At 40.6% G+C, this 20,151-nt stretch overlaps 2 protein-coding genes and 1 long non-coding RNA gene across 6 annotated transcripts in view; 1 reads left to right on the top strand and 2 right to left on the bottom strand.

The window, feature by feature from the left end:
• Positions 1–17,953, bottom strand: part of LOC111246790 (uncharacterized) — a 96,213-nt gene extending 78,260 nt beyond the window's left edge. For all 3 annotated transcript variants that reach the window (XR_015324997.1, XM_086985345.1, XM_086985346.1), the window contains exon 1: positions 17,008–17,953. Coding sequence is in view for 2 of the 3 variants with exons in the window: in XM_086985345.1 (XP_086841471.1) it covers positions 17,008–17,140 (133 nt within the window). In the remaining variant the exon portion in view is untranslated. The remainder of the gene's footprint in view (positions 1–17,007) is intronic.
• On the bottom strand, positions 66–9,891 carry LOC147756725 (uncharacterized). Its single transcript, XR_015324998.1, has 2 exons — positions 9,191–9,891; positions 66–3,162 (listed from the first exon to the last, which is right to left on the bottom strand). It is a non-coding gene; the product is annotated as an uncharacterized LOC147756725 (long non-coding RNA).
• LOC111246404 (uncharacterized) lies at positions 11,306–14,503 on the top strand. Of its 2 annotated transcripts, none has more exons than XM_022795948.2 (3): positions 11,306–11,540; positions 13,114–13,155; positions 14,206–14,503. In XM_022795948.2, exons 1-3 carry the CDS (start codon positions 11,334–11,336, stop codon positions 14,347–14,349), a joined length of 393 nt encoding a protein of 130 aa, XP_022651683.1. In that variant the 5' UTR covers positions 11,306–11,333; the 3' UTR covers positions 14,350–14,503. The 2 variants fall into 2 exon arrangements, with proteins under 2 accessions (XP_022651683.1, XP_086841475.1); XM_086985349.1 differs by lacking the exon at positions 11,306–11,540 and adding an exon at positions 12,740–12,913.
• Positions 17,954–20,151: the final 2,198 nt, after the last annotated feature.

Genomic DNA, 20,151 nt, shown 5'->3' with positions numbered 1-20,151 from the left:
AAAAGCAACAGGGCTGCAAATGGTGGACAGTTCGCATAGAAATGAACAATAACTAATGCGCAGTCTAGTTTTTTCACGACATATATATTCGATTTGCAGGTTAAGATCAACAAAATGCTTGTAAAGTAAAAGGCTGCCGCCTAAACAGGCGGCTTATATCGAGTGGCTCGTAACGTGTAGGACTCGATTTTGCTACACATTGCCCCACCTACACACAACTGTTATGGATGAGTCAGGATTTAGCATTGTATATGAATTAGAAGAGTGCTTTCGATAGACTAACTTGGCGATAGACTAGATAGGCAGCACGTTAGACTAAAATAGTTTTGCTATTCTTTAGACAATCGTTTTTAGCGGGTCAGAATGGACAATGACACATGTTCGGCAATTTTCTGTGTTTCTCATTGGAACTATGCTTCTTCATGTTACAATTGTATTAGTAGTTAGTAAAAGGACCTCTACTGAGATGTATTACTGAGATGGGTAGTAATGACCGACGGGTATGTAAAAAAAAGCGTAATGCTTTGAAAAGTCCGCTTCCGGTTATAGTTACAAAACTTTTTTTCTTGGTTCCTTATTTCTGTTGTTGTTACGGGAAACTGGAAAAGTATACAAATGACATTTTAACTTGATTTTAACAAACAGATAACATGACTAGTCAAGTCTGCGAAGATCTTGGTTTAGGGAATTTCAAGCTAATGGGTATCAGAAAATCAGAAGAAGTATTACTATTTAGGTTGGTTTGTTCAAGTCAGTTGTCTTATCATAGCCATTGTGTAATTCTCAGTGTGGCTCGCCGAAATGGCAGGTCAGCCTCCTGAAAAGTATTCAGATACATTTTTAAAACGTTCCGTGTGTGTTATCGCCTCGAAAAGAGACCAAGTGTGTTTGTTATCTGTTTGCAGCAAAATGTATGTTTACCTGAGCAAATTCTGAGCGAGGCTTGGAGACCTCTACTTTAATATTAAACCGCATCATTTGCAAGGTTCGGCCCAAGATAATGGAATTCGAATTAAAATGCTGTCGTTACATGGAGAATATTTGGTTACATACTACGCCACGAGCATCGCAAGTTCCTTCCCCGTTGGCATATTAAAGGTGCATTTAAATCGTAGAAGAAACGGGCCGTCCTGTATGTCAAATTGTACGGTAATGGGATTATAGGGTTCTTGTGTATTGCAACGTTTGATCGGCTACGACGTCACTATTTTCACGACCTGTTCACTTCTTCTCTGTCGTTTTGTTCACTGTTGTGATTACTTATTTTTTTCGAGCTCAGCCTACGCATGCCTAAAATGTAAGTCCTTTGTAACATTTTCTTCGTCGAAGATATCTTGCTGATGTTGTTGTTATCGTTTATTCTGGCTCGTCCATTCCTCTTGTTATTATTTCTTGTTAACGCGCTGACAGCAAAGGCTTGCCGTCAGTACAAGATAACGACAGCGGTAAGGGCCCCCCGCCCGTGGCATCTCCGAGATGGGTTACTCACTGTTCGTTAGGTTGACCGTTTTGTTCGCGGCTTACCGTTGCTGCCAGCCAATAGACTGCCAACGGATCCAGTGATACGAGCCATAACGTGGCGACGCTCCTCATTGCCTCATTCCTGCTCGCGATTGCTCCAGCCGGTACCATGCCACGAAGTTGCTTCGGTTTCATGTCCACTTTCAGCCTTTTCTTTTTCTTCGTCACGTTTTTCTTTCACCCGTAGCATTTTTCGTGAAGCCATCTTTAACAGTGCTTCGGCTTTGATTCCCGACTCGATCTCTCCTCGTCTTCGACGGCTACCTCCACGCCCCTGCTGCCACCACCCACCGATTTTCCGTGTCGTATACGTCAAGCGTCCTTCTCTGCTGAACTCCCGATCTGATTTGCACATTGCCTTTCGTCTATGAGCTTGCCGCTGCCTAAGAAGCTGTTCCTGTTTGGCCCCGGTACAACTTCAGTACTGTGCATGTGCGCTAAATATCTGCTGGACCCCCGGGCGCATATTATTTTCAGTTCCCCTTTCAGCTTTGTACATTATCCTGTACTTATAAACGTTTCATTGAAGTCGTCGTCGTCTCCAGTGCCTTGACAGCACACGGTATCTGCCTGTCTCCGCCTTCGCTATTGTATATCCTCATTGTACTGCTGTTATCGTTTCATTGATCGAATCGCTTTTGCCGTACGCTCACTAATTTTCTTTGTGATTTTCTGTATAGTTTCATCATTGGCTCTTTCTGCGGTGAGCAATGCATCGCACAACATTTCGTTACGTGATCTTGAAACAGGGGAGTGAGCATCCTCAGTCAGTCCGTCACCGTTTGTTTCTGAGGTCCTCGGCAGAATGCTGCCTTCTACCGCGTAAAGACTAACAAACGTCGACGTCATAGAACGCTGGCGTATAGTATTGGGTTTTCTTTTTCTGGGAATGGTAGTTTCGGCAGTTTGCTTTACTAGTAGTAGCAGTGGCTGGTTTTTGATATAGGCTAAGGATGCTGGCCGCGATATTGACGACCCAGTTAACGTGGATAGTCTCCTTAGTTGCTGCGCTTATCTAAATGTAGTCTTTTACTGTTCGTCGAATGGCTTTCTTTCGTTGTCCTTTCTTTATGCTTACTCGTATGCGTCCTCTATTCAAAAACTTCGCTTGGCAAATGTTCTCGACAACAAGAAAAAACGAAACATAATGGAACAAGCCACTATTTGTCGCTTCAACGTCGCGAGGAATTTTTCGTTGTTGAAACTCTCATCCCTGACATCTCCATCGGCGTTGTTCTACGTTGCTGGATGTCTGTGCAGAGATTTCTTTTTTTGTCTAAGGGGAAGGAGCGTCGTGCAGGCGGCGCCTTTAGCTGGTTAAGGTTGTGGACACCGCCTCCGCTGATGCCGCTCGCTAAAATAGATGACAGAAAAACAGGCTGACACGACGAATGAATTCGCATTTGCACCGATCGTCAGTGTTCTTTACTCAGTTCGTACTCGAGAAACGGAAATAGCAGTAAGAAATGAGTGGTGCATTAAACTGTTGTCAAAGGCTTGTGCCGACTCAGACCAACTTCTATGGAGACAATTCAACGGGGCTAAGGTATTCAGTTATTTGTGGGTCTGGAGCCCAGTCACGGACGAACGTCTGCGAATATGCTACACTGTGCATGGTATCACCAGATGGAACCGTCCAACCTGCAAATAAAGAGAGACTGCCGTCATCCGATTTTTCATGTTTACCGTTATTGAACAATAAGCAGATAAGGTAAAGCAGAAACGTATACTCAAGCAACCTGGCAGGACTATTAGGAGAGCATATGAACGGATCTCAGAATGAGCTGGTTGTTGTTTTGACTTGTACTGTTATGCTCGCGAGCGTGAATAGAGATCCACAAAGGTCGTTACTTCAGTTAGTTCGATGACGAAGTTTTGTGTGAAAGAAAAAAGAAAAAAACCTTTGAAAATTTCTAGGTCCCTTGTTTCAAAAGGATAAATCGAAACAGTAAAATATAATTATCGTATTTTAGATACGAGCTTTAAAATTGTCTATATGACTACGTGATTTCTATTAGTCGTTGAACCACCCAAATTGGTGTGCTCATCAGGCACTTCGACATCCTTCTAGTTTATATTGAACGTCAAAAAACAATCTCAGTAGTATCCAAGTTCTAAGAATGATAGTCTATTCAGTGTAAACAGGTCTTTATCTCTTTTTTCACGCAGCTGCTGCGATCGGGCATGTAAACCTGTAAATTAAAACCCAGTTCTTCTGTGTGAATTAGCGAATAAACAAAAAGAAGCAACTGAGTTGCTAGATTAGCAACTTACTCAAAACAACTTTGACGAGAAGTACGTTGCAGTTAGCAACATTGTTTTACACCAGTTACCATAAGTGTCTGCAGTAATGCGAAGACAATTCAGCAGTCACTCACCTGCTGCTATACGTTTTTATATGTTAGCATCTCTGGCTACACATTCAATAATGCTTACATTTCTCAGACAACAGCATTCGAAAAATAGTTCTCCCCCGATACATCATTTATTTCACGGTGGATCATTAGAAGAAAGATAAAAATTGATGAATGTATACATACGTATATATATATAAATCTTACAAAGACTCTTTTGGAGCGGTCGAAGTGGTGATCTTAGGATAAAACGAGAGGAGCAAGGGTGCTAAGGTCAGCCTTATCCTGGCTGGCACCCGCTTCGAAATGAAGAGACTTCAGCTGGATCGATTAGCACATGTTTCTATCTTGATTCACCCCTTGAATATGATGCTTTTTGGTTCGTCATTGCTCACGTACGGCAAGCTCCCTGCTCCAACTTGTTAATAACAAGTTTTTCGGCATCGGTTTCTTTCGCCGCCGTCATTTTTTCGTTTCTTATTTGTGCTTTGTCGTTGAATGCTATAATTTGCAAAGTGCCCGCCGCACTTTGTTCGCCAGTCGTCACAGGAATATGCCACTACAGAGTTAGCGAGCTTTTTAACAGCAGATGTAAGGTATGTCGTAATGAACATTTATTAAACAAAAATACAGTTTTAAGCAGCAACAGTAATAACGCAACATTGTCCTTATCCAAAGCATGACCAACAAACCATCAATCGTTTGATTCGGCAATTGCAGCAGCGGAAGGGGCGGTCATAGACTTGGCCCATTTTTGCTAAAGGATCTTGTCCACTGACGATTTACACTGGTCCCGGCTTAACGTCGGCCGCTACCGCAAGCGTCGACAACGACTATTTCTGTGTGCGATAATTCGTCGACTGCAGCAAATAAAGCGAGTAACAATGGCCAGAATCAGCCAACAACCAACAGAAAAAAACAGCAGTAACCAACGGAAGTAGGTTTCGGCCATGGCGCACACTGCGCCTGCGACTGCAGCGCGAGTGGATTGTAGAGAGAAAGTATTCATCATATAACGATTATGCAGTGGTCTGGCCTGCTTCGTGCCGACTCGGCTCTATCCGTCGTGGCTCAACGACAGACCAATTTACCGACCGAGAGAAAAATCGGCAACTAACGGTCGATCCAGAGTGGTTCAGTGAAAACATGAACGGGAAGCGTCATCGAACGTAGCTCGATTCATTTTTGCTAAAGGATATCGTTGACGGTTGGTTTTTCGTTCGTCAGCGCCAATAGAAAACATCTCTCATCGTGCTGCTGCTAACGAGGAAGATTTTCTGTTTCTGGAATCATTTTCTGCTTCGTCATCTTTGCCGTCATCGCCTGCAGCAGTGCAGTCAACACAATCCAATATAGCAGATGGCCTCACGACGATGTTCATGTAGCTTTTAAAACTGCATCGAGGGCCAACTTGCTTGTGGCTACATGGCTACTAGTCGGGGTCCTGTAAAGACATGACTCCCATGACATTCACATTTCTTCCTGTGGGACGATTGCTAGGACGGGTGGTAACAAGACGTAGAGATCAACATCTGTAACGAGCTAAATAAGACCTCGAAATTAGATCGGCATCGTTATGTCCTAAAACAAGCCAATCAAGTATTGGTAATAACAGCACTAGAGGAAGTGGTAGAAGAATGAGTATAATTTAGTCATACAACCACTACTACTCATTCTTTGGATCGCTTCGGAAGAACGAGAGGTTTGCGATTTGACCAAGAAAACGTTGCCGTATGAAAATGGAATGGTGGCCCGATGAAGTTGTTGCTGACCAACATTTTCTGTACGAGATTCGAGAGCGCCGGACCGCCCAGATCGCAGTAGCGTTTTAAGTAATAGTGGTGAATTTCCTAATTAGAATGTCATTCAACGCATAGTGAAGCACACTGCGCTCGACGACAGGCCATCAAATGTATATATGAATTTGTATCGCATCTAATTTGGGAAGACAAAAATGCTGTACATAGATACAAGTATTTTACGTCAAGTCCCTAATTATACAATGAGATGATTAACAAATCCATAAGTTCTCAAACTACTTGGCTTGGACTAGAAGTTCATCATCACCTCAGCTGAACGTCGTTTTTGGGTCTGAATGAATTTTAATGTCAATAATGCATGCGTGTTAACGACAGATCGCTTATTAAGCGGATTGTAATAAGCGTATGTGCATAAAAGCAGCGACATGACCAGTGGAATTCGCGCCTTCAGTTTCACGAATTCCAATCGTAGATGTCAATGCTACGCTCGCATAAGATATGCTGGCTGATAACACATGAATTCCGTCCCTGTCAACTGGATCATTAAACGACCAGGTCATCGCCTTGCCGTCTTCAGTCCACAAGATAATATTCATTCTGTCAATTTCTAGCGTTTAAGCGAGAACTGGGTCTGCTTCTGAAGTAGAGCCAACATTCGTTCTAGTAAAAATCCAACTCAAAAAAACGTTAGTGGTCAACCGAATTGTATAGCACTGCATATATGTACACTTGACCTGGCTTAGGCTATCTCCCGCAATAAATACTTGATCTATTCCTTCAGCTCTTCAAGAGCTCGACTATCCCATATCAGTGATCTACTACGTACCAATTTCCAACTAGTTTCGAGCTTGTTCCATGAAACTAGACGCCTACACAGTGCCGAATGCACACGGATACACAATACAGAAATGTTCACAATGAAGTGCAGATATCAGACGAAAAGACAGCCCAACGTGTCCGCCAATAATAGACAGACTAGACGTTGTTATAAAGATATCGTCCCTTACCTGCTTTGGAGCCGTACTCTGATTAAGCTCTGTCCTTATAGCAAAAAAAAGGAATATCTTGGCGTTACTATAACTCACCGTCAATAGGTATTGTACGGGTTGAATGACAGAAGGATAATGGCTGAGCGTGTGCGAGCAAGCCAGAGTGCCTGAGCAGACTATACAAAATAAGAATCGAAAAGATATTCTTGGCGGAACAATTGCGAGCTTTGAGAAACACGGGAGTTTCTTAGCTCTCTTCTTTGGTGGGACAATCAATTCGCTGCTTTGTAATAAAGCGTTACATTGGATCATTGCCCAAGCTCGAGGTATGGGCAATCTGGCAATAGCGCTGCACGGTGCAGCAGTCATGAAAAGTAGCGGGTCACAATACACAGGGACAGAATTGATATACTTATAATAAACTTAGTGTGAACTGGGGCTTCAAAAATAATAGAAAGTTCTTATAAGGGATAAACGAAATTTTGACGCTCGCAGACAGGTGAAATGGAAGAAGTGCTTCAGAGCAAAAGCTACGCAAGTATGTAGGGTCGCCGATGGACTCTATGCTAGTAAATTGCACGCATTTGTCATAACAGTCCATGAGGCTGGGTCGATTCGGGTTAGGTCACGTGATGAATTCGACTTAGCAATGTTAAATAGAGTTTGACAGGTTCAACCCACGTCTTTACGAAACTTCGCAACAATAGAACCTAAGTACCAGCAACTTTCGTTAAGCACCTTATCATTCATCACATTGCCAAATATGACCAGCGGCAATAATGGTTGTTATTTTCGTATTGACAGCAGCGTCACATATATGACGTTGGGCCTCTTCGCGTGATCCCTTTGATCAGAAAGCAGCTAGATGACAACTCGAAAGCGTGGTAGAGATTCAAGAAAGGCCTTATTGTCCGTCCCTTTGGATCACAATAAGCAATAAGAAGTCATCTCTATTTGCGCAAAGGCGAATATCGTAGAAATGGAACATATCTTTGTTTACGTATGGAATATCGAATCAATTTCTACTTCGTTATGCGGGGTTATTCTTATTTACTTCCAATATAATTGGAAAAATCTTTTCATTGAGTTGTGTCAGTTGCATGCACGCCATTTTGCTAACTGCTCGTAACATCGACTCTACTTAGTACGCGGCCAGCAACAAGCATACGCTCATACATGCCAATCTACCTGCTGCGTTTCTAATTTCTACCAGCTCAGCCTGGCTTCTTCTGATTTACAATATCTATGGTGCGGACGCGTTCAAACAAGATATTCTGATAAAAATAAAAAGACCTCATAGATCGATTCCTTCTCAATGCCATGGTAATTGAAGACGTATACATACATAGGCCTACATATGAGGTAGAAGTAAAATAAAAAATCTGTTTTTACGGCGATGAATGCTTCCAGCATGTAGTCGCGTTAGACGCAAATCTAACGAATCAGATCTGTTAGTACTATTACTGTGCCTGTTAGCCAAGTGCTGGACGTAGTTCTTTTGTTCCGGCGCATTTATCGTAAAGCTATTATGCTAGTAAATCGCCCAATGAGGCGATGATGGAGAGTTTGACGATTCAAATAACCACTGTTGGGTAGCGCCAACAGAAAGCCATCTCCATGGGAAAGTCGATGTCTGAAATTGACGTTGCGGCTTCAGCAGACTGCTGGTCTTTTCAGGGTGGTCCTATTTGGTGGTGCTACCGGGTTGCCTGACCGATGCTCGTACCGCTCTAGTGCTAGTGCTCATTGTCTGCTGGTGACTGTGCCTACGGCAGTGAAGGTCTTCCCCGCCAGGTCACGTGAAGTCCGCTGTTTCGTCGAAGACTTTTCGTCTTGCTCTTTCTCCTCATGCATGTATGTCTATGCGCGTGTATGTTGGCGTTTCGCTTGTTAAGAAAGCAGGGGCCGTGAAGTTGTGAAATTGGCTGCGGGCAAGAAGTGGCATAGCGAGTGTTGACCGCAGGCCACACACGAGATATCGATCCTCCGGCTGCACACAGCTTTGAGTTAACTGTTTGCCCATGAATGTATTATGCCTAGTTGAGTATAAATACTTAACGTCCGTTTGTTGCTGGCTGGTAAGACAGCTTCTAAAGAGAAGCAGGGCTAATGAAAAAAAAGGGGGGAGAAGAGGCGGTCTATGTTAACAATAGACAGAGTGAGCCATTGATACCAGGTACGGACCTCGTCGAACGATCGGTCATGAATCGTAACAAGGCAACGGGTGAACTGTCATCCTGTCAAAGCTCATTTAGGCTGTTAAAATGCGGGTATAACTGATTCTCAACGGCTCCCCTATATTTATATAAGCGCAGAATGCTAAACTCTGGTAAGAAAGTTTTCTGGCAGACAGATATGGGATGCAAGACGGCTATTCTCATAAAGACCGTACATTTGAGATGTGGGCACATGTGTACATAACTACTAATGCACTTCATGACAGTCGAAAATTATGTGTGATGTGCAATGAGTCTAGCACAACGCTGTTGGATAGGATATACAGCTCAAGTGCATCAATGAAGTAGGTGCGAAATAGTGGGCTTTTCAATATTTTGGTGAAACCTACAAGTATGACGATGTCAGACTGCAATCCTGAATCACGGTTGCAATCGAATCCTTTCGATGGTGTGTGGTCGTCCCAATGGTAAAATCGACAAGACGTCCGCTGATAAAACTGAGAGCGCAAAACTTGGATTCTCCAATTAGATACACAGTTGCAGTAACATACACAAATTAACTATTACGGTACATTCAGGACCACTGTATAAGTAGGTTGAAAATCAGCTAACTTTTCGTTGAAGTGTTAACTCTCAGATGCTTCACCGTCTTAGTCGCGTTTAAAAAAATATTATCCACACTGATTGTCACTTCGAGCACCTGATACCCTTATGTTCGTTTCAAATACGATGATGTGTTGAAAAGACATGAAACATTTGGTGCCAGTTTGGCTTGTTTCTCTCTGCGCAAAAAATACTCTACAGATCCATAATTGCAAGCAACAATAGAATTTCTCATTAATATGAATAGGTTGTGGCCTCAAATTGATTCATCGATCACAATAGGTCACAGATTGCAGTAGGGGTTATTCCTTCAGAAGAACAGCAGGTAACTCCTATTCGACACGAAGCTTCATTATTTCATCGCATTGCGTTATGGTGCATCCGAACATTGACAATTTCATCTTAGATTAGGCTCTCTAATGCTGAGTTAAATACAGTGTCGTATTAGTAAATTGGGGCGATCCTTAACTCTAGGGTAAATCATGCCATAGAAATACGTGAGACCGACAAACATGATGCTAAGACTTGTGAACACGGCAGGGGTATGGCAAAGGAACATTCACCGTGTCTTTTTAACAATTTCAAAACTGCAGAACGGGACAGCTAATGTCGTTTAGATCGATAATCTAGAAACACTCACATTTTTGGCATGTTACTAGCTTATCGCTTAGCTGGCTTTTGATAGCCGAAAAGTGAAGGGGTGATGAGAGCGAAGTATTATGTTAACCTAGAAAGGTGAAGTTTTAACTAGAAGGTTAAAAAGAAAAACAAGAAATTCGTTAATTCAATATTCTAGAAGCGAACATTGCTAGGAATGGAAACAAAATTTTAGTTGTGTTGATTTCCGTGCAAGAAATTCATTGAAACACAGTTAGACAGTTAACATGAGATTGCCTGCTAGCGCATTCTAGCTGAGCAATACAATAGCACTGGTTGGATATTTCGAACTATCGAAGATTACAACTATGGCCATTGCCGTAGCAATTAATAGTAATAGCCGACCTGGGACAATCATTTACACAGGAACCGACTGCCGAATAAACACATGGTGCAGCTTTTCGTTTACCTATTGCCCTGACACAGCCGCTGACAATAAATGATTTCGCCGAATTACATTCGCCAGACAAGCTGATGACGTAGACTTCGATGATAGTGAATGTTGAACTCATAACTATGCCTCATATTTCGAGTGCGAGGCTTCTCGCTAGTCCAATCTCGCAGTTCCCAGTGAGACGTGATGAAACAACGTGATCATATGATGAAGCTGATTATATCGAGCCCATCGTAGCGTGCTTGTTTCCTATATGATGGCGCCTCTGACTTTAGTGAATAAATGAACATTACAAATATATGCAACATGCAGACTTTGATCGCGTACGTTACCAAATGGTGTAGGTGAGCTTTGCGAAGCTCCAGCTGAGATCTTCCCATATCAGGGATTGGTTTTTGCATCTTAGAGGAAGTGTACGACACGATACATTTACTATTTAAAGCCATTCTAATCTGTCACCCAGTAAAGATAGCCACACACTATTCGACAACGACCTAGGTTTCTACTACTTTCCGGAGGTTAGCAACTCCGCCGAGTCGTTCTGATCGCCCGAAGCCGAACGATAATCAGAAAACTTACAGTTAAAAGACGATCACGAAGCTTCCGCGTGACCAAGTCAGGAAACAGTAAATGCCCGGTGTAAAAACAATCTGTGTTTGTCCGAGATTTTATGCTGCTTTTTTGTGTGTGTATAAATGAACGTTTTCTTGTCGAGAAAGTACCTTACGAAGGGGGCGGCTTTAAATTAAATTGAACGGATATCGGAAGGTGTTCCTAAAATAGGCCAGAGATTGTAGATCGAGTCACCAATGATTTCAGCCTATTAAGAATAAAACATTGCGTTTAGGAAAGGCCGCTAAAAGTTTGAAGGCAGAGAAATGCATTCAACGAGATCAGTTATCCTGTGCGCATTATTAATGACGATTTTCGTTGATGGGATCACTGCCTCGGGGGAATACCATGCTAATGAAGGCGGAAAGTTTTCCGCGTTCAAAAGTCAAGCGGATTTCGCTGAAAAGCAGTTGCGTAAAACGCTAAATCTGATGCCTGAAGATGAGGTTCATACGGCGAGTGTCGCCATGCAGGTTGGTAAAGAATATCTGAGAGATATTTCATTTGACGTTCATAGTTATATAATATGTTTATATTTCATTTATTTATATGGCCACTTACAATTACGAATGTATCTATATTTTTATAAACTTGATATGTCATTAAATCAAATTAATTATATAAATCTTAAGTGTCTTAAAATTAAAGTATCAGAAACTTTCGTTCTCGGCACAAACGTGCCTTGACTTATTAGCCCCTCTAACAAAATCCCCATTTGAGCGTGGTAACCGCTAATTCATTATGCAACTAATTTCAAATGTTTGAATAAAAAGATAACGCGAAATTGATTTTTGTGCCTAATCATTCCCCTAGTTTTCACTAACGTATCATTTATTTAAGCTGCACCATACTTCCCAGAGCAACAAACTTTTTCGTTCAATGACTTTTGTATTAGTATGAAAATTCGCACAAAAAAACTATCCCGATGCACGCAACTTATCAGGATTCCTCTACAGCTTCATTTTTTCCTCATCCAACTCGTGAATGCGTTGAGACTTCAATGCTGATGTTGCTACGTCAGCATTTACCAATAAACATTTAAGGTTTAGCGTTGTAAATAGTATAATCGATGTCGATTCTGCTGAACGGATTTACTAAAGGTCAACTTTAGTAAATCCGTTCAGCAAAACAGCACACTGTTTTGCCTAAACTGTGAATGCCACTGAAATTTCAAGTTACTTAATTTCACAAAAAGAACTGAGGCTTATACATATTCGATTTTACACATGCGCTCAGGGCTGTTGCTAGCGTTCAGCTAGACTGAAATATCAGCCATATTCAATAGTCCTGGAAAGTTCCTATTTTCCAGCTCTGAGTATTGCTTTTCAGCTCAACATCGACGCTATCTGCGTAATAAGCGTACGCTTATCGCAAGCCAGGCGATACAGTAGAGACATCTGTTCAACGGAATCCTGCACCGTCTACATTATGTCCGCTCCTACCTGCACCGCTAGCAAAGAGTCTCTCTTTTCGCCTGATTCTGTTACACTATGTTGAATATGAGTTTGTTCAGGCTGAACAAACACTACTCAACCTTGCTTAGAAAAACATGTCGCCTGCCAATAGATCACGGTGTCCGGTCGAACCCTGAATTGTTATACTAACAATCGTAGCAAACTCATTTATTTGGTTGTATTACGCCTCTAAATAAAATATAGTATACTTGTTTTAGATACGCTGGTCATAAATGGTGGATTATAATAAGTTCTGTCCTATGTGTTTCTTTCGAAAACACATCAACCACCCTGCACGTGCCGTTCAACAAAATATCGCTAAGGAGAATGCTCCGCACGCCATCGCCTCGTTGTGGGAGATACCGAAGATTGTTCTAGTCAATCACTTGAGGGTAAAGAGATTTAGTAGATAGGCCATTATACGACGCAATGACACTGGCAAGGCCGTATCGAATAAAACATCCTGCAACAGAAGATTACCAATGTGTTTTTGCCTCCTGATGCCTCCAGACGTCGAGTAGTTGTTGTTTAGGAAACGAATATGCGCACAATGCGGCACAATATTAATTTACAGTTTTCTCTTCTGTTGCAGATAAAGGACGGGCATATATTTAACGTCACTATGTATGTAAAGGTATGTTTAGATTCCGCTCTCACTTAAAATCTCACTTGTTCATGGCAAGAGCAGATGCACCCATAAAGAAGATACATACAGGTCATTCATTTTTTGATGTGTTCTACTTTATTGTGTCTGTCTTTTTGAAAGTATCCTACACCCAAAATGGTCTGAACCCGGCAATTTTAAATCTTCACCGAATCTCCTTAATCAAGTGCTCTCCTCGATTTAGCTATGTCATAATTTAGAGGTGCGCTTACACACCCGCCAAAGCAGCTGGCAGCTTCTGTCCGAGCCTCGTTAGTCTCTGGTCAGACATTTTCTTAGCAGTGCCATAAAATAATACGTACAGTCGAATCCGAGAGGACAAAATACAAATATAACTTTCGTTTTGACAAACCAAAGTTATTCGTGAGTGTTACATGGGTAAAACGAGAGAGTTGAAATTCGCTTGCAAAATTATTTAAACGTTTAGAATTTGTTTTATTTGATCATCATCATCAGTTATATTAATAATTTTAAATTTTCATTCAAGTATTTTGACGTTTGCCAGTCCTTGTTAACTCCATTTGATACTCGATTCGACATCAGCTACTCTAGTTGACCCCCCCCCCCCCCCGGTTAATATAGCGATGTTAGTCCAACGTTGACCTGTCGATGTGAGTTTAAGTGTTTGTCTGGGGACACTGTATATATGGCGCTGACGAAAAAGTGTAATCATGTTAGAAAAGAATGTCAATTTATACGTAACGATACTAATTGGATTGAAATTATGATTGAGTTAATAGTCGCGGTGGTCATCCGAAATTGTTTCCGTTCCATGTTTGTTCTTCACCGAGATACTTTTTCGTGGCATTATTATTATTATAGTGTTTGTATTGTTTGTCTTTATGGGTATGTGTTGCCTTTTACTATTTATCTATGCACTTCTATCAAGTGTCTTTGTCTCAGTTTCTGTTTAGGACGGTATCACAAAATATGAGCTTGGCGCTAGCTTAAAATAAGAGCATAATTACGAATAAGTACGCGCATAATCGTATACATAAAGAAAAAATTGTTGAATTTCAGAACGTCCAATCTTGTTCTGTAATTGTTCACGAGCGACAAGAAGGCGAGCCTCTGGAAATTATTAAAGAAGCTGACAAAATTGCTTCCTGTGTAGACCTGTGGGGCGACGATACTAGGTTCGAGGTTCCCCCGGGCTCGGTGTAGGTCTCACCGTTTCTCTACTACAGTATTATCCAACGAAAGGCACGGTCAGAGGAACGTCAACCTTCTTTATACCATACTAATAGTGTGATTATTAGTTTGGATCGAAAACAAACATGATGCTATTAATAAAAATCACCAATATAGTTATCTATAACTGTGTTTTCATAACATTTAGTGATCGGAACGTATCAAAAGCTGAAAATGACATAATCGAATCTGCTGACAGCTAATTACGTTACGTTAGACAGATTTCACGGGTTTTTTTTCATTCATTAAAGGTTAGGTTGATTTATAGAGCGGTTTTTTCGGACCATATTTATAGCCTTGAATAGGAAATATGTATTGACAGGCACAGTTATACTCGTAGATATAATACTTTGTACGCATATTTCACTACAATATGTATATGGGTATAACTCAAAAGGGATTTTTAAACAATTTTACGACGACAAATTCAAATATGTTTGAGCGCGCGCGGTTCATAAAAATGACGCTGGGTGCCTTGACTAAGACGAACTATTACAGTTAATTGATTATCATCAAACTTTAGGTAACCGGAAGAAAGAGATCTTTTAATCATGGACAAAAACCTTTAGGGCCTAGTTCAAGAATCGTGAGATTTGTTTTTACATATAATTACGAACTCCAGCTTCCTGCATTCGACCGCGTCGTCAAAGGCCAACATAGTCATTGTCTTTTGTTTCGTTGTCCTAAACTTCTGAGCAACCAACCACATTGTCTCTCGCCTGATATTTGGCGTCGTAATTCACCTTATTATACAGTTTTACGAAAAACTTTCGTCAATTTGAATAGTAAGTTTCGTCAGAACTTCTGCCTTTTTCTTGCTTCGATTAGGCTGCAATCTGCTGCATTAAGTAAAAATAATATAACCAATAAGCGACAAAGAGCCAATGTATACATTTGCATGTGTTATAGTGGGGGGTAGCGTTGCATCACACCGGGTCTGGTTGCCGGTCGAGGTCGAGCCCTAGTGCCAATGGGAAATTTTCGAAATAATATTTTTGAATTGCATCCTCTTCTGTTGCAGGTTGCAAGGCTTAATGTAGTTCTAATCCTCTTTACATTATTGCAGTGTGTACATGTAAACAGATGGCTTGTGAAGAAATAAGCTTTTCCTCTTTTAGCAAACTAGCTTCTGCTTCATGTTTCGGAGAAACGAGTCTGGAATAAAAAGGTGATCAGTTATCCTTAAAAGCCCTGTGTTTTTGAATTTAGCGTAAACATCAATCTTCTAATCATACACAAATACAGTCTCATATAGGTTCACCAACGGACACGTTTCATCACAAATCGTCCGATAAAGTTGCCTTCGTATCAAGCGTTGCCTATGGTAACTTAGTAGGGACTTTTGGAGTTCGATAAGTACCAAGATACTTCGGCTGTTTTTGTATAGCTGTTGTTACAGCAGAAGCATGCGAACCTCGGCAGGAATTTTATAGCGAATAAATTAGTTACATGAATTCAATATTTTTAATACCAGCCTCATGCTCTCATGAAAAAATGTGTGCTCCATTAGTGCAATTCAGCATATTTTTGTTTTTCTAGTAATGACTTTGCATCAGAATACGAATCTTGACAAGGTTCGCAGGAAGGAAAGAGGGCTTAGTCACGAGACCTAAACTATAATGTCAGTTCCTCCATTAATCCGCAGTGATTACCCAGAACAATGGGTTAAGTTACGTATCTAGAAAATCGCACAAATTTATTAATTTAATCTGGCTCGTCTGTACATTAAGGATCGTATTATTGTTACGCTATGTTATTTCTAGGCTATTGTGTTACTTGAACCTGGACGCAACTGTGTTACCTGATTCTATTTAATAAGAACAACAAAAGGCAGCCCCATTTGTTGAAATCGTTCAGTAGTGTAGTGTAGTCACCATCGATTGTTGAAAAGTGACATTCAGTGGCGCCCTCATAACAGCGCGCAATGCTTCAAAATGGAAATTCAGGCACATGTCATAAAACATACATTCATAACCAAACTCCTTTTTTTTTTGTTTATATAGATTTATAGATTATTCAAATACACTTCGGGCACATTAGTATAATAATAATAATGATAATATCAATAGAACTGATAGTGACTGTCCGGTAGTAATTTGATAACGGAGATAATATACGCGTTTTAGAAATATTCTAGTGTTAGAACTCTTATGCGTGTCTAACAGCGAAGAGGCTCCGGGTGCTGTATTTGAAACTGCGTAGTTCCATCAATTCACAATTGATACTTGGCAGCATGATCTTAATCCATTTTTTAATGAAATGGTTTCGGAAAATTGCCCCAATTTTGTAGTTTAAGGAAAAGCAAACACTCGGACACATGTACGTTTGGATCTAATTTCCACGGTATTTACCGCAGCTGAAATCGTCAATTTTTTCAAATCTTGTCTTATTCGACTCCTAATATTTTCACTATAAACTTTAACAACAGTTAGCCATGCAGTAGAAGTGAACATCACAGTGCCATCATCATTTTATTAGCAAGCGGTGACCGCGTCCGAGCAGACAGCTGCGAACGAAAATCGATGGGATTTCATAGGGAAACGCGCAAACCTTCACGTCACCGAACCCACCTAATTCGTCGCCCAATAAAATGAGCTTCAGCTTAGCGCAAGAATTAAATGCAATACGTACCAGCTAGAACTTTTATGATTTTTAGTATTTGTCCTCCATTAACTTGCCGATTATAGAAGAAGTTGTTTTGCACTTTTGTTGTACTTAATTGCGGCTGGAAAGAATACAATGGTATCCTACCGTAACCTTCCATGTGTAGACTACCCGTAACTGTATTGGACGGACGTCAAGGAAAATCTTTCAGTAACCATAGAAAACGCACAAGTAAAAAAGATTGAGCACTGAGTATTACTATAATCGTTATGATTATTTCATAAATAAACTAACACACTGGTCTTCGTTGTGTATCCTGTCGGTCGACTGAGCGGAGCTTGTAATTCATATAGGATCCAAATGATAGCGAAACTTGAACTATGTAACATTGGAGACAACTAATCTATTGCCATGCCAAATTGCCGACGAACGACTGCTAAAGCCTGGTGAAACGTACAATTTTTCCATATTTTTCAACCGCGTCACTTACAAAGACGTTTTCTCATCGTGCTTTTATCATCTCTAGCAATCTGGCCACTTGTCTTATCTCTTAATCAATCTGGTAGGCAAAATATTATCCTAACACATCTACATGTTCCATCACTTAGCCACTTTAGTTACCAAATCAAAAAAGTATCTACGTCATATTCACAACAAGCACTATCATTCGCCTAATGAGTACTGACGTATTTACCGGGGCCGTGAAGACGAGTTACGAATAAGTTGCAAATACGATTTTTTGTTAATAATCACGATTGCGTCTATAAACATGCTACAATCACAGAGAAACCAATTTCACTATCTCTTTATGTGTAGCAAAATAAAACATCTAGTTCTTTCTTTTCTTAAGCTAACTGAAGGTTATCTTCCTTTGTTTCTAGACGTCTAACATAGGGCCCTTATTGAGGTTTAAATCAGCGTGTATCTTCTCGATTTTGCTGGTTAATACATAATGAATCGCTTGTTGACGATTGCTCTGTCATTTAGACACGAACCGACATAGTCTAGATATGACGGCAGAGTCTGTGTGCCGGGCAGCGGTACCATCAGCAGCAAAACCTATTTGCTGTTAACAGTTGTGTAATTTCAGGTTGAACTTCAGCTGTCCACGTATGTGGACAAATTTTCAGCAACACTTTTCACTACTTCTTTGAACAACAACTCAGGACAAGCCTGGCTTAACTTCTAGGAGCGGGGGCTTTCCTAACAAAGCTATAAAGCGACATCGTTACCCTTTCGACAGCTCCTGTGGCTGTTAGCGCACTGATTTTGTGGTCAGCGACAGGCTTGCTATTAATGCTTATTACGGCGGTGCACTCATGGATACGTGCTGACTACCGGGGCCATGTGGTCCCTCTATTAGCCATTCCTTTGTGAGCCACAATATATTGCTAGGACCATGTTTTTCCTTAGCGGTAATGTGTTTACAATATAGTCATGTGAATTCCAATTAAGCTCTATCAGATTATTTGAGTTCGAAAGTTACGCGTTTAAATAAATCTATATTCCCTAGCTATTGCTTCGTAAAGTTATGACTGAACTGATCCAATTTTTATCATCCGAAGCCGTTTTTATACTTCGCAAGGTAGGAATGACGCTTACTGCTGAATAATAAAAAATAAGTTAAATCCAGATCTACGTGTCATTTATACGAAGGTGACACCCAAGATTGTTTGTTGGACATCTGCCGAGCACCTAACGACAGACGCGCAGTTGATGGAGAGTGCGTAAAAAATATTCAGTTTAGGTAATTCGGGTATGATCGCTTCCAATAAAGGCTTCATCTAAAAAAAAACAAGAGCCCTAATTGAAAGAGTAACACCAGTCCTTAAATGTAGAGGGAAAGTGTTTGTTTCCGTTAATCTCTGTTCCGCCTGCTTTGGGTGCCAGTTGCCGTAACATTCTAGCCAAAGGGTTCTCAAACCAGTGGCGACGACCGTACAAGGACACCTGAGTAATCAAAACAGTAGAAGGAAGGATTGTGAGGCCCTATGGTCAACACAATTCTACAGAGCTGTAAAACATTTCGTAAAACAAAAGGTAGCAATATAACAACGAAAGTGTCTACTGTATACCGTGAAAATATGCGATTTAATAATCACATCAGTTAGAAAGAAAGTTGATAGTAATAGATTATATTGTAACAACGGTCGGCCGATGCGTTTGGAGCAGCCTTGTTTGTCGATCGCCAGCGAACGAACAACCGGAGAATTCAAGACCAGGTTGTAGAGGTAGTAATATACACCTACAATATACAGCTTGGATCTATGAACAGTCTTCAAAACGGTTCATTCCCATGCTTGAAGTCGTTTGGAAATAAATTCAAAAGGATGGAAGCTACAATCGAGCTCGGTATGATGGAAAAAAGCACGATATTGAAGCGAGATCTCGACGAACTAAACTTAAGTGTATAAAAGAAAGTTTAATGGAAAAGGAACTAGAAAGTATTTTCTTAAATAGCGAAGATGCTCAAATTTACTATCATAAATATCTGGAACGCAAACTTCTCTAAGCTAACATCTATCATACTCCTGTGTTCTGCAAAAACCAAGAACTGAGAAACAAGAACGATTCTAATTAACTGGCAAACACCTGTAGCGCGTTAAGTTTCATGCTCTGCCGTTTGTCCATCTCAATTGATTTGAACAAATTATTTTTTCCTTAAAATTCTGTTCTTTTACATTTTCAATAAGTGTTGAACCATCGGGCTACATGCATTATGTCTGGTTGAAGATCCTCAGGCTACCTTTCATTCTATTTCCAATCAAAGCAGATGTCTAATATGAAAACAAACCAACCAAATATATTATAGCATTGCATTACTAACGACTGCTAAATGTATCAACAATTTGTCTGGTACGTAAGGTTAAACAGTGTTTGCAGGCTCTGTAGCACGATTTCGCCTTATCTAGGAGAATAGAGCACGCCATGTTGATGAGTCTGTTATTAACACTCGCGAAAAACACCAGCATATCAATATAATAGAATATAGAAAACACAGCTTAACTGAGGTGAATTGGTATATATTGGTGAGGGTATTAAGTTCTTATTTTTATAAGACATAAATTATGAATACAGAGGTTATATCAATAGGAAGCGCGTTGAAATCATATTGTAGTGGCCGAATTTTGAAAGAATATATATATTCTTTCAAAATCCAATATATATATA

Source organism: Varroa destructor, unplaced genomic scaffold, assembly GCF_002443255.2.
Source record: "Varroa destructor unplaced genomic scaffold, Vdes_3.0 BEIS01000003.1, whole genome shotgun sequence".
In the NCBI taxonomy this organism is placed as follows: domain Eukaryota; kingdom Metazoa; phylum Arthropoda; class Arachnida; order Mesostigmata; family Varroidae; genus Varroa; species Varroa destructor.
The sequence above is the reverse complement of the archived record's forward strand: the minus strand, read 5'-3'. Positions and strand labels throughout refer to the sequence as shown.